The sequence below is a fragment of the Marmota flaviventris genome, chromosome 7, assembly GCF_047511675.1.
Source record: "Marmota flaviventris isolate mMarFla1 chromosome 7, mMarFla1.hap1, whole genome shotgun sequence".
NCBI lineage: Eukaryota > Metazoa > Chordata > Mammalia > Rodentia > Sciuridae > Marmota > Marmota flaviventris.
Genome location: NC_092504.1, coordinates 91033184 through 91048575, shown reverse-complemented (window position 1 = coordinate 91048575; position 15392 = coordinate 91033184). Strand labels below are relative to the sequence as shown.

Genomic DNA, 15392 nt, shown 5'->3' with positions numbered 1-15392 from the left:
TATATTTAGATCTAGCTATCTACCTGTCACTTAAGTAGGAAAAGGATGAATTATTTAATAAATACCATCTATAATAGAGTTTAAGTAATATTGAACATAAAAAGTAGGCTTTTGAGGATTACTCCAGGAGAATAACAAGCAGTTGTAATTCTGTTTTTAATGGAAAATACACAACTTATGAATTACCTTTATGAAAACAAGCTGTTTGCAAATTGGTGAATATCTTAGCAAAAGCTCATATGTAATCATGAAATATGAAAGTGTTATGATTTGACTTGGTAATGGAATTGGCTCCTATAATCAACTGGAATTATTTTCCTTCAATTCTCACTGCTGTCACTGAAACCATCCTGAGAATCTCTAGTACACCAAAGTTGCCAGCCTTCTACGGTAGGGGGAGATAAGGAGGTTCTCTTTATAGTTGTTGATCACAATTGCTATGCTGTTCTTGCCAGAGGGCTTGCTCCAAGTTTTTACCTGATGTTTCCAAACCTAAATAGGAACCACAGATTTTAGGAAAGTGGAAAAAATAAAGGTAACACTTATTGAGCATTTACCATGTACCAAGTCATTTATTTATTTTTTTATTTTCTATGTATTATTTTTATTTCTAAGAAAATTTTTAATGCATATCATATATATTTATACACACACACACACACACATATATCATTTTCTACAGATTAACTAAGCACAGTAAAAACACTCCAATAATAAAGACTGACTCTACTTTAGCTATGATGAAATTGAGTTTTAGGGAAATTATATGGCTGCCAAAAGGTCACACCCTTAAGAGGGCTAAAACTATATTTTCACCTAAGTCTAATTCTAAAGTCAACACCTTACGCTTTTCAGAAGAATAAAATATAAACAATAAATACAATGTTGAATATGTAGTTAAAAACCATGGCTGATGTTTGTCTTACCAAGTCATTTAGTCATTACAATAATGATGAAGCAGGTATTCCATGTGAGAAACAGACTCTGACAAGTGTAAGCAATTTTCCTTCTCTAGCATTAAGTGAGCAGTAGAGCTAATTTTTAAAAACTTGAACCCTACTTTACTATTTTGTTAAACTTTAAATATAATATAGCTAAGTTGCAGATAAATCACAAGCATTTGTTGTTGCATTTTCACAAGGTGAACACAACCTGTGAAGCCAGCTCACAAATCAAAAAAACAGCATTACCCAAACCTCAGAGGCTACCTCAAGTGCATCTGTTGCTCATTATTCCCCAGGGAAACCACTCCTCCAAGCCTTGGCACAGAAAGAGAGTAGTTGGGATTACTTTAGTTTTTGAATTTTTTTTGAACTTTATGCAAACAGAATCAGAGAATGTGCTTTTTTTTTCTGTCTGGCTTCTGTCTTTCAGCATTATGTTTGAACAATTGTTTGATAATGTGATATGGAGTCAAGTTTGCTCATTCTCATTACTGTAAGGTATCTCATTGTGTTATGCCACAATTTACATATTTACTATTAATGAACATTTGGATAGTTTCCAGTTTTTAGCTATTATGAATAGTACTGCTATGAACATTCTTGTGCATGCCTGTCTTTTAGTGCACAAGTGCACACCTTTCTGTTGGTTATGTACTTAGATGTCTAATTGCTATATTGTGGGATTTGCATTAGAAGTCTTGAATCTCTGATGATGTTCTTACAGTTTTCCAAAGTGGTTATATAAATGTACACTCACTGACCATGTAAGGAATTTTCAAAGTCCACATTTATGCTTAGGAAGGCAAGTTTTTGAAATCAGGTCTCTGTCTCCAATGCTCAATGCTCTTTTTATTTAAATTTTATTTAAAGGTAAGAACTTGATAATGGTTTTCTTTTATAAATTCCACAATTCTTTCTAAGATTTTCCTTCTTTGTTCATTAAATAAGTTTTCTTTTTTATACAGGAAAACATATCTCTGCTTAATAGAACTTAATAGGGTTAAGAGCGTATCAGAGGCGTCATGTAAATACTCATTTTCACTGAAACCAGCATCTTCTATTTTTTCTGCATGAGTGAAAAGAATAGCAGTGTAATTCTTCCAAGTATCTCCCAGAAGTTCCTGAAAGAGAAAAGAAGTTAAATGGCTATTTGCTTTGGAATCTATTCCTCAAAAATGAGCAAAGGAGTTATGAAGTTCCAATATAGTGAGCCAACAGATTCATGTGCCATTATATTTCTGAAAGCTGATACATGTAATGGGAAGCTGATATGAGGTCCAGTATTATAAGCAAATAGAGGGAGATGGATGAGCATTCAAGAGAAAAAAAACTTTTGTTCTCTTTTTATTTATTGTTATAATTTATCCATATAATTTTGATATTAAATAGTATCTTATTGTGTTGCATGTTGAATAATTATAAGATTCAGTAATCATTTATACTTGTCTGGCAATCTGACTTTGTTAGAGCCACTAAATTCCTTTAAAGTCAGAGGACCTTGACTAGAGAATTGTTTTATACAATCCCCACCAGATTTTGTAATTTTAAGCCCCATATATAAGATTTTATTGATAAAAAATCCTTTAAAATTTTTATATGTGTGTATATGCATATATATTAAGTCTGTACATATACATATGTATATATATTAAAGGATATGGTGTTATCATCCCTAAAAACATTTACATGGGGCTTAAAATTACATAATCTGGTTATACTCTGTTGATTAATCAGATGACATATAATGGAAAAGCTAAGATCAAAATACATTTGGTGATTTGGAAAAACTACAAAGTGTTACTGTAATCCTCATCATCCTCAGTCCACATGCCTAAAATCAAACACAATTTATTGAAGGACTTCTAATGTGGTTGAAAAACATCAAAGACTTGTGTTCCTTTGTTTAGTAATATGTGGAAGTTAGTTATGTAATAAATTCTTGTTTGATTAGTGAAAATAAGCTGATATAAAGCAGAAGTAATTGCATGTGGCAAATTATTCACATAATATGAAAGGCATCTAGAAATAACCATTTAACTTTTTTTTAATGTTTCCAAAGATATGTGAAATCATGACTTTGTGACAAATAGGAATTTCTCCATTCCTAACACTCCCATTACCAAAATACTTCCAAAGGTGCTACCAGTTTATAATAGCAAGAAAATGCAAAATACCTAGGAATAACATAACAAGAAAAAGGCAGAACCTCTAATAATCAGACGAAAGAAAGAAGGGTAAACAACTAACATTCAGTGCTAAGTACTTTACATGTACTATCTCTTTTGAAGTTCAACATTATTCTTTGTGGGAGATAATATGTTATTTTCTCCATTATGATATGAAGAATTTGACATACAGAGATGTGTAGCAACATATTAGTAAAAATTCTAGTGTAAAAATTGTTAAAAAAAAGGAGAGATAGACTGGTAAACTATTGTCAATGTACATAACAAATATAGGATTGAGTTTATGGTATTGAAAAAATGAAAGAAAGAAGAAAAGAATAAGAAGTGAAGAAGGAAAAAGAGATTAAGGAAGGAATAAAGACATATAAATATAATATGAAAATACTATAGAAATGTGCAAGAAAGTATTTAAAATTAGAAACACTTCACAAAATTACCAATTACGACCCCTGATACAGTCTGGCTTTTATCAGAGCCATTTATTTAATTCATTCCTCTTTAAAACTTGATCATGAACACTTTGAAGGCAATGTCCATGTCATTCCTGTATCAGCCAGAGATGCTAGCACATGGTAAACTTCCAGTAAATATCTTTTGAATAAATTTGACATTTATAATCTCATCATCATCTCAGATAGAAGGTTTAGGGTTTTGTTTATTTATTTTGAGGGTCTAGTTGTGAGGTTTAATTAATCTTTGGGACACAAGGTTGTAATTTCCTCTAAAGTCTTCCTTTTGTTCTGCTATTCTTTGTGATGGATTTGCCTATAATCTGCACTTTCTCTTTCGTATTCAGAGCAACTCTCCCAGGGAATAGTTTCAACATTTTCTCTTGCATCTATTCAAAATTAGTTTTTCTATATTGTAAAATGTTTTATATTTCTTTCTTTTAAAAATGCTTGTTTAGCTGGGTGTGGTAGTTCATACCTGTAATCCCAGCAGCTCAGGAGGCTGAAGCAAGAGGATAATAAATTCAAACCAGCCTTAGCAATTTATTTTTTATTTTTAAGAGTTACAATAAAAGTCTTTATTTAGGTTTTGTCAGTACAGGTAAGATATACTGAAGTCACTAAGCAATATGCATTAACAGGATACAACAGTTCATAAAAATTGAATTAACTATGCACACAAATACCTTAAATATTCAGTCACCTAAAGAGAAAATGCACAGATGTATGGTGAAAAAAACTGTATCTAACACTGAAACTACTATAGGATTCCATCAACAAGTCCAACTTTTAGAGATAAAAGTCTACGGTACTGGGCAAACTTGACAGTCATAAACCCACATCTACTCTAACAAGTCTGAATGGTGCTGAAGTATATAACAGCATGAGGAAGAATGCTCTTACACAGCATGAGTTCTAGAGACACACATATATACAGACATCATTGTGTTATACTTAAGGAAAGATTTCCATTTACAACTTCAGCCTTGGCAATTTAGCAAAGCCCTAAGCAACTTAGCAAGATCCTGTGTCCAAAAAAAAAAAAAAAGGGCAGGAGATATGGATCAGTGTTTAAGAGCTCCTGGGTTCAAGTCCCAGTACCAATCCCCACCACCACCACCACCAAAATAAAAGCTCTGTTTCAGGAAAATCTACGTTCAATTTTCAAGGTCAATATATCAGGGAATATTATTTCAACTAAAAGATTCTACAGAATAACTTTTGCAAGTACTTAAACTGACATTCTTTTTTTTTTTTTTTTTTTACCGGGGATTGAACCTAGCGGCGCTTAACCACTGAGCCACATCTCCAGCCCTGTTTTACATTTTATTTAGAGACAGGGTCTTGCTGGGTTGCTTAGGGCCTCACTAAGTTGCTGAGTCTTGCTTTGAACTCACAATCTTCCTGCCTCAGCCTCCCAAGGCTCTGGGATTACAGGCATGCACCACCGCACCCGACTTATATATTTTTATGTTCCTTTAATACACAAATTCATTAGCCCAACTTTTAAAGAACATAATTCTTGTGTAAATCTAAGAATCCATAAGATATTACCATTCCAGTTCATCTAATGGTGGCATAACGATAGCGGTAGTCTAAGAACTTGTCATGTATTCAATGCATTTTAACAGATCTTTAGTGGAGTCATAGAATTGCAAAGTAAATGAAGAATGGTGTTATGGGTTGAATTGTGTCCTCTCCCAAATTCATATGTTGAATCAAAATCCCACTTCCTCAGAATGTGACCTCCCTTATTTGGAAATGAGATCATTGCAGATATAATTAGTTAAAGTGAGCTCATTAGGGTGAACTCCTATTCTAACATGATTGGTATCCTTATAAAACAGAGAAATTTGGACAAAGATGCAAATATAGGGAATGTGAACATGAAAATGGTCAAGCCAAGCAGAGGGCCTGGAACAGATCTTGCACTCACAGCACTTTGTAGGAACCAACCTTGCTAACATCTTGATTTCAGAGTTGTAGCCTCTACAATTAAGAGACAATACCTATCTGTTAAGACACCCTGTTTGTGGTACTTTGTTACAGCAGCCCTAACCAACTAATACCAGTGTTTAAAACAATTACTCAAATGCTACATGTGTCAGATGTAGGCTCTGTCAATTAAAAAAAAAATCTGGGCCATTTGCCTCAGAATAATCTGGGAGGCTTGCACAAAATGCATCATAATCCTTATGGAAACTGAAGTTTAAAAAGCACTACAGATGAGTGCTTTTTAAACTTAAGCCACATGGCTCATTTTACACTTCCTTCTGCACATATGTATTAAGGGTCTGTTTTGTTCTAGGCATGTTCTATAGGGTAGGACACAGTGTAGAACAAGACAAATACATTTTTTTGTTCAATACCTAGTAGGGATTCTTGTGTAATTACTAAACTTAGAGCTGAAAAAGAAAGGCAGATGGGAAAGAAATACTTTCAATTTGTTTGCACTTGTCAGTGTTGTGATATAAATTATGTTGATGCTATACAGGTAGATATTTAGCACCATCTAAGGAGGGGTGGGAAGCAAAGTTAAAGGGTAGAGAATAGAAGATCAGGAAAAGTTTCTTGCATGAGACAAAGCCTTGAGCTGAATCTTGAAAAATGCATAGGAATTGATAAGGGAATCAACATAAGGAGTCTGATTGGGGATTGTACAATATGGGGATTTTATTTCTATACAATTATAGCTATTTATTCTTGATGATTCTTATCTTTGAAAGTTTCTCAAGTTTAGAACCAGATCAGATATTCAATCAGTTCACTACCGACATAATCATACTGATGGTTAAAATACTGAAATACATACAAAGTTAATAAATAGCCACTGTCCTTCACCTATGAGCACTATCTAAACTTATCCCATGGTGTTGATTGGTTGATGCTTGGACCATACTTGTCATTAAATATTTTTCAAATATCACCATAGTAAAAATGCATGCTAAATAAACTGTACAACAGTCCTTTCCTGAGATATACACCATAACATAGAGTTCTTGTCTTGCTAAGTTAGTACTTATTGAAGTAAATGATATCATTTTTACAGTATTCTGTTGGCTTCTGTTTTTTTGCATAGTAACAATACATTCTCTGTTGCCACCAGACATTTCTTGTTCTTTAAACCATTGTCTCATTCAGGGAAAGCGAGTTAGAACATCTATGCATGATAGACTCCTAAACTCTACACCACTTTACAGACCCATGTGTTCAGCCACTGGGAAGTTTTTGCATGTTGATAATTATTTATGAAAGGATGCTCATGTCCCAAACTGTGAGAGAAATTGCGCTTTTGAATTACTGCCAAAAACAGAACAGAATGGTTGATTTAGCTTTTAATCTTTAGATTGATTTTTGGCCAGAAAATAGTTGAATATTTGAAAGTCGTGTCACTTGGTGCAGAATAATCATGCAAGTGGCCAAACATGTTCTCAATGGACCCAGAGAAAGAATAATCACAGTTGATTGATGCCTCCCACCCCAAATCCAAGAGCAAGATAAGTTACTGTGAGTTATCTGGTGTTAATAATTTAAACACAGTACCAAGCTAGGTAGAAATTTTACATTCACAAACTGTTTGGTTTTAGAGTGCTAATGGGTCTGAGTCCATCTAGTCCTTTTGGGACAACTAGTTAGAATATAAACTTTGTTTTCCAAGAATTATATTCATTTTCCCAGGACCTCACCAGCCCTGCCCCATTTGTTTGTGGTTGATGAAATCATAGCATCTGGACTTTTTAGGGGGAAACTTTGCAAAAAGCCAACTATTACATCAACTGAGGAAAAAAAAATTATCATGGAACAGGAGGACAATAAGGACCATTTTTTATATTTTATGATATTCCCTTACTCTCATTCCTCTTTAAAGTGCCACATTTTCCTTCTCGGAGAGCCAAGGCTGAATGGTAAGACCTCATTAGATCAGATTCAGAAAACACGCAACCTTAGAGAGCCTCCATCCTCATTGCCTCATTTTACAGATGAGAATATTGAGGTTGTGCGATGTTAGGCAGCTTAGCCTAAGCCACATGGCTCATTATTGGCGGGCCTGGTCCCATAACAAAGGTTCCCCTGAAGGTTGGGCTCATATTCTTCTCACAAAATTGGGGTTTCTCAATTTAACCTGAACTAGTATATTTTTTTCCTAGATTTTTAAAAATTTATAAATTAGAGTCATTTAGATTGTATTTCATTGTTATTTTCTTTTGAAGTCTATTGAAATAAAACTTAACAAAATTTATTTCTACAAATAAAATGTCCTAATATTAGGATAAAACAAATACCAACAATAAAGCAATAGTGACCAGAGGTAAAATTTACTGTACACTTGCCATGTGCCCGTATCTCAGCTATGACATTAATCCCCAAAGTAACCCAGTGAAACAAATACTGAAATCATTCCAAATTTACCAATGGCATTTAAAGGAATTACTTGCCCAAGGCCACAAAACAAGTAAGTAACTAAGTAGAAACTTGAACACAAATATAACTTACTTAGAACCCACACTCTTAGCCTCCAGTTTTCCACCCATATCTATGGTTCATTTGAATAAGTGCTTATCAAAATCTGGGAAAAAACAATAGTAATAGTAATGCTTTGTCATTTTCTATGAATCTACTGTGTTAGGCACAGCACTAAGCATGTCACATTTATTAAATCTAATGCTCTTAACTCTTTAATAGGTAAAATTATCCCCATTTTGCAAGTTAGAAACTAAAATCATAAAGTCTTGTTACTACATTAGGCTTGTTTTTAATTAAATTTCTATTGAACAGCGAAGCCCATGGTCTTTGGTATATTTAGGCAGTAATTAGTCTGAGACTTTTGTATTTGCATTTAGCTACTTGTGGACTACATTAACAGTTAAGGCATTGATTATGAAACAAAAATTCGTACTCGAAGCCTGTTTGTACATAGTACTAATGGATGATACCATGACAGTGGGAAGAATATGCACTTTGGCCAATTCCTAGGTTCAGTTCCTAGAGTGCCTTGGCTGTGTGCTAGCTCTTTCCTTGAAGTGACTTTATTATATCTTCTCTGATCCATTATTTGTGGATTTTGCTTTTAACATTCAAATAACATTCCCAGAAACTTTCAGATGATTCCTTCCCTTTATTTCCCAATTTTGGGGAGATGACTCACTGACTTCTCCTTCATTTTAACATAAATTAATAAAAGGCCTAATATAAATAAAGAAAAAAAGATCATTTTGGGAAATGTTTCCATTGTCACAGCTGGCAGTCTAGAACCCTTTTGTAAAATGTTAGAAACAATTGGGAAAGATATTCAAGAAGACAAGGGGGAGGCACAGAAAAGGAGAGACAATTATCTGGCTCTGGCCTTGTAAAACCTTTTCGTGACAGACACCAGCACCCCTGGAAAGTGTAAAGGAAAAGGAAGAAGGCAGATGCTTCATTCTTATCAGACAAAAGAGAAATCCAGGATATGTGTGAACCCAAAGACCTTAATAGCTCCTTGCTCCTTCCTAACAGTTGCTGGTCCTATTGAACATTTAGATATCTGGCAGCTGTTCCAGACGTGTGAGCACACACAGATGGCTGCCACCAGTAGCTGAGGGACCTTCAGAAAGAAATTCAGAAACCTCCAGCCCATGCTTTGGAGACCATCAACCAAAGACCCTGGTGGAAACCAAAACAGATCTGCAGCCTCCCAAGTCTCTTGGGACACTTTTAGGATTACTAAGTCTTGGTTGCTGAGTTTACACAGGACACAAAAGATTTGTATTCTGGAAAAAAGGCTACTTCTGAGCTTTGCCCTTCCATCTCTTCTCTATCTTCAACTTCTGAGTTAGACAGTGACTTAAGGAAGGCAGATGCTGGATACTATCCTAAAAGACCAGAGATGGGTATAAATTAAATTAACTAGTATAAAAATTAGGGATTATGATGTTATTCTAGAGTCTAAAGTCAGAAAATCTATATTTAAAATGTATATCACTGAAAATAACTTTTGGGCTCAGCATAGGTACATCAGGAAAAATTAGTAGGAAATATGGAGAGTGTTAGGGTAGCTTTTGAGAAATAGCTTGTACATTTACTGAATTACATTCATCTATAATTTAAGCTAAATGTTTATTTAGCAATAGCTTTAAATGAATTCTGAAAACGGTTTAAAATTACACTGATGTAATGGATGCAGTTTTCCCATCACTTGATTTCTACCAGAAATACCGTTTGAAATGCAGGATTTAATAGTCTGGGGAGGTTTATGGGCTGTCTTAGATTCCATATTATGTCTTAATTGCAATCATCTTTTCTTCTTTAGTTTTGTACAGCATGTCCTTGATTTTTCAGGAGTTGGATGATGAGGGTTATTTATTTTTTTTCTTGCTATTGTCACCTTAATTTTTTCCGCTAGTTTCTTGTGATTACACATATGGCTTCTTTTTTTTTTTTTCAATTTTAGAAACATGCACAATTACTGAAAAACAAAACGTGTGTCTGTCATTTAGAACAATCTTTTGTCTTTACTAGTAAAGAGAAAAAAAATCATTAAAGCAAACTATCCCATCTTTCTGTGTATAACAGGGCCTACACTGGCACAGCCTGAGATTGGATCAAAAGAAAATTAACATTTATACAAATACCTGAATGGAAAATATCTATTATCTATTCTCAATTTAGTTTACCTGCAGAGCTAGCAGACATGGCTTCAGTGAGCTCAGTAAGTGATACTAGTGAAGTCCAGCACTTAGTGTGGGTGGATCCGGAGTAAGGAATCGAGATTGAATAGAATGGAACAGTTCAATGAATAGTTTCCAGGAATTGTTAGTAATAGTAGACACAAGGCTTGCTCTTATTTGCTGTATAAAGTTAGAATAAAATAAATATGTATATTCCTTCTGTCTCCTAGCTGTGGCCATAATGGACCTCTCCCCTCACCTAGCTCCTCTAACTGCCTGAATAAGTCTCCATCTTAGGAATTTATAGTGAATAAACAAACAAACAAACAGGGATGGACCACTGAGCAAAGGTGGCATATATCATTTATGTTAAGTCCCTGTGGTCCTCTCATGGATGGAATGGAGCAGTTCCTTATGCTACAGGTGATGAGGCACACAAAGCATTCCTGTTTTTTTCCCCTTTAAATAATGCACAGATCTCCTTTGAATATTTATTATGATCTGAAGGCTTATGAAGCCCCCTCTCATATGTCACATCACATTGGCTCTTAATGCATTGTTGTATTTGACTTGTTTTATCTATTTGTCTCTTCTAGATTACAGTTTTATGAAGGTAAGTCTCAAGTCTGTACCAATCATTAGGCTCTGTGCAGGCACTCAATAATATTCAATGACAAAGCAGTGAATGAACATTTTTGTTGATGAACTGTAACAGATTGTCTCCTTGATGTTGAAGTCAGTATTTAAATTCAGTGGTTCTGAAAACAAACTGTTTTTAAGAAATATATGGAAATTTATAAAAATGCAGATATGCAGGTCCCAATTTTGAGCTGTGTCAGTAGGTCTCGGATGAATATGCATTTTTAACAAGTGGCTCAATAGTCCAGGGGCCACATTGTGTAAAACGTTCAGGTTTGCAGTTCTTAAGGTTTTGAGTCTTAGTTAACCTCAGGTTATTACTTCAATTTTTGATCCAGTTGTAAAGTGACTTACTGAATTTCCCTAAAAGGATATCGTAAAAAATGACTCTTGGTGGAAAAGCAAGTAATTTTTACTGGTTACTCCTATGTGACTGATATTTTATGGTTTAAACTATTCCTTTAACAAGTTTTTCCCCCTATTAGGGTAATGTCCTCCAAATAGGAATAGTGGCACTAGTATAATTACATTTTTGTATTACCTGGATCAATTGGATTGGGTAAGATTCTTCTTGTCCATAGAAAGGCATGTCTGCTCTAAGGATCAGCAATGCAAGGTGGAGACCCTCTTGCCCAAAGTGATGCGCCAGTGCCTTCTTGACTTCTTGTTTCACGTGACTCATGCTCAGCTTGCTGTGTGGATAACCTGGAGTGTCCAACACCTGGACCTGCAGGGTTATCTCTTGCCCCTCTCGACGCATGAAGCTGTGGAGGTGACAACTGCGGCCCAAGCTGCAATCTGTGGTTACAGAACATGGAGCAAATCGGCTGTGGAAGTCAGTACTTCCCAGTAGAATGTTCCCAGCAGAACTTTTCCCACTCTGAGTCCTGCCAAAGAGTGCCAAGTTGATAATCATCTTGTTGCTGTCTGTCATCACTATGGGTAAGCAAAGGCACAGCATAAACAATTAATTCACCCAATGTAAAGCTTCTTACCTGACCTGGAGCATTCCATATGCAGTCATCCCTCAGTATCTGTGGAGGAACTGGTTCCAGGATCTCCATGCGGATACCAAAATCCATGGATGTTTAAGTCCCATACAAAATAGCATATTATTTGGTTTAATCTATGCACATCCTCCAGTATAATACTTTAAATGACCTCTAGATTACTTGTAATGTATATTTCAATATAAGTGCTATGTAAATTATACTGTATTGTTTAGGGAATAATGGTGAGGAAAAAAAGTCTATCCATGATCAATACACACACAATTCCTTTTCTTATTATTTTCAATCCATGTTTGGTTGAATCCAAAAATGCAGACCTCACAGATATGGAGGCTGACTGTCTTACCTTTGTTTTGCTTTTCCCTCCTTTATAGTGATTAAGGCACAAAAGAGAACTCCATTAAAATGAAGATGTGGCAAAGACAGAAGATTGAAATAACAGTGGTAGTTTACAGTGGGAGGACAGAGAAAAGCAGAATATAGATAAGGTAGGAGGAAGTAATAATTGCAGGAAAATGGCGGAGGGGGATACCCAAACTTCATGACGATAACATAAAACATATTTAGGAAGACCATGTTAATGCATTAGTGTAGGAGATTAGTTGTTTTAGGAATCGATATTCAGGTTTTTGAGCTCAGGAACAAAACCAGAAAAAGCATTTGAAAATTATTCACTATTGAAGAATTGAAAAGTGGAAGAAACAGACTTTTTTTCTTTTTTAAATTTTGACAATATCGTTTACCTTCCTATCTTCCCACTCCCTGAATACATGTCATCTGTAAAAACTCATCTTTCCCTACTTCCTGAATGCTTGTCTCCTATGAAACATGAATAATGTCAAAGGAGATTCCTATTTCTGTTTACCAAGACTTTTTTTTTTTTTTACAACCAGGCTATATGCTGATGAAAATGAGAAGTATTTGTAATTTCTCTTCTGAAATCATTAGTAAATCATCCCTTCGATAGGTCATTGCAAAGTGTTGACTTCTTGATAAAGTAAAGCTTGGCACATTTTTCAACTTAGCTAAGAGGGAGGAGAATATCAGGAAAACCTACTCTATTTACAAGGCATGAAATTGCAGTTAATCATTTGTACAGAGTATAAGCCCTTACAGAATTTTAAGTTCATCAATCATTTTCACTGACTGATGGATAAGCAAAGATACTGGCTAACTTGCCAAGTATGCTCAATCTTCTGATTCAGAAGTAAAAGAAACTTTAGTATAGCATACTTATTATTTTTGCTTATAACTTATCACTCTATTATACAGGTTTAAGTATTCCAGGCTCTTCTTGTTCTCTAATGCCCCCTTACTCCAATATCTCCAGATCTTAAAATAGACACCTTGAAGGAGACTCACATTCCCACAAACAGTCACTTGTTTTTTGTGTATCCCTCAAGTTGACAGCAGCTCATGCAGTTCATTCAGTTGTGTCAACTGCTCTGAGTTAGAGTTAATTTCTTTTCACTATTCAGTCAGATACATGATGTTTTTAAAAAATGACTAGGCAACCCAATCCATTTGCTGTGTAGCACTTACCTTTTTTGGTTTGAAAATGCTTTCTTCACAGCCTTCCCTGGAACTAGTGTAGTTTTTCTTTGGTATGAACTTTAATCTCCTGACAGTGTTATTGTACCAGCCAGAGACTGGTAGTGTATTATTTAATTTAGTTAATCTATTACCAGACATCCTCTTTATAACTGATTGTCTTTATCTAATCAGCACTGACTTCTGTCTTACAATTTTAATAGATATTTTCTGAAACTTCTATTCCCAGGATTCAATTCTTTGATTTAATATGTTTCTCATTACAATTTACCTATAGCATAAAGAAATGCAAGATTGGTAAGTATTGAACATTCCATAGCATTGGCAACTTTTTCCATTTTACATGATAAATAACCAATATCACTAATTCATGAAAACTTGCAATAAGTAGATACATAATATATGTATGATAATTGAATACTGATTTCATAATGGTATTTAGTTCATAAATTCAAAATTCTCTAAGAAAACTCTTGAAATTATTTCCATATAATTGAAATTTATTACCTTATCCTAATCAACAGAATCACTAGCATGATTATCTCAGTACATGTAATCTTTTATCAATTAATGATAATATATTTAAGAAAAGGAATAAAATTAACTCTAACTTCTAGTCAAATAAATTTTTTTCTAAAAGATTTATGTTTTGTTATTGAAATTTCAAATTTGATTTTTGTCACTTCTTAGTATATATCCATAATTCCCAAAATAATTTCTTATAGAATGTAAGATGTACAAACTTAGCTTGATTATATTGGGGTTCATTTTCTCTTTTATCTCAAAAAATTCTCTGAAGTGTGTATATATGTGTGAAGAGAACTTGGAAACATCCAGAAGATCTTATGACTTCATGGACAGAGGGTCAAAAAGTCTTTCCTATGTGGACATGACAAGGATAATGAATGGGATTCATTCATCTGACAAGCACATTGACTTTCTTGAATGAAGCAGGAAAGAACTTCCCCCAGGTGGCAGTAGCACCCTGTTTCCTAAAGAGTGATCTTAAACCAGAATTTATTTTATTTTTCTTTCTCAGTTGTAAACTGACATTCTCTAACAGTCTGCATCAACATGTATTGTGGGGGGGGGGGGGGGCAATTTCTGAAAAAGGGAAAAGCCCAGATTGCTCCTAGGTTCCCTGTAGAACACAGCAAGCCTAGGATTCTTAGTTTTTCATACTCCTCACTAAGTCCTAGTTAAGTCACTTGCTGAATGCAACAGTTGTTTAAAAAAGTTAAATTCAGAATTTAAAAACATGGTTCATAAATGTCAATGAGACTGCAAAATTTTTAGGTAATTTTTCATAGCGCTAATGTCAGTTTTAGATTTGAGTCAATGTCAAGGTTTATACAAGGGAAATTTATTAATGTTATATGATAGTGAAGGATTGCATATGAATACTTTTTGAATTAGGGTGAAAGAACAATTTGAAAATGACCTTTTCACTGATTGGGCTAAATATGATGTAGTAGAGCTAATACATTAATTCCTAAGAATTCCTCTTTGGAAATAAACTATCTTGGAGAAAATAATTAGCTAGCTACTTGAGGCAAAAAAGAGATCCTGGGAATGTGCTTTAAACTCACAACAAAGTAAAAGCCAATCTGCTGGTGATGGGGAAAGAGCCATAAAAAGAGTAAAAAATATCAGGATATAAAAAGAGGGAGAGGGACAGGGAGAGACAGAGGGAGGGAGGAGGAAGAAAATATGAACTACAAAAATACAGCCTGGCAGGATTTTTCAATTGGGGAAATAAAGTGGTAAGGGACTATTTTAGAGTAGAAATAGGTACAGCTCAATTTTAAATTCTTCACATTTCTGGGAAGAAATGTGAAGAATTCTTCACATCATACATAAAAATCATCCACATACACAGTTTCCTTGTTTGAAGGTGACTTTTTATTTTCGTAACAAAAAAGTTTGTCCCTGTATTATCACGGGACAAGAATCACACAAATTGGAG

At 34.4% G+C, this 15392-nt stretch overlaps 1 protein-coding gene across 1 annotated transcript; it reads right to left on the bottom strand.

Moving 5' to 3' along the window:
• Window positions 1-1804: 1804 nt before the first annotated feature.
• Gimd1 (GIMAP family P-loop NTPase domain containing 1) lies at window positions 1805-11799 on the bottom strand. Its single transcript, XM_027935375.2, has 2 exons — window positions 11407-11799; window positions 1805-2065 (listed from the first exon to the last, which is right to left on the bottom strand). The coding sequence occupies exons 1-2, from the start codon at window positions 11797-11799 to the stop codon at window positions 1805-1807; spliced, it is 654 nt and encodes a 217-aa protein (XP_027791176.2).
• Window positions 11800-15392: the final 3593 nt, after the last annotated feature.

Coding starts and splice junctions, on each gene's coding strand:
- Gimd1 (XM_027935375.2), bottom strand. CDS start 11,799: ATGACAGACAGCAACAAGATGATTATCAACTTGGCACTCTTTGGCAGG. Junction 2,066..11,406: donor ACCCAATCCAATTGATCCAG/GTAATACAAAAA, acceptor TTTCTCTTTCAG/GAACTTCTGGGAGATACTTG.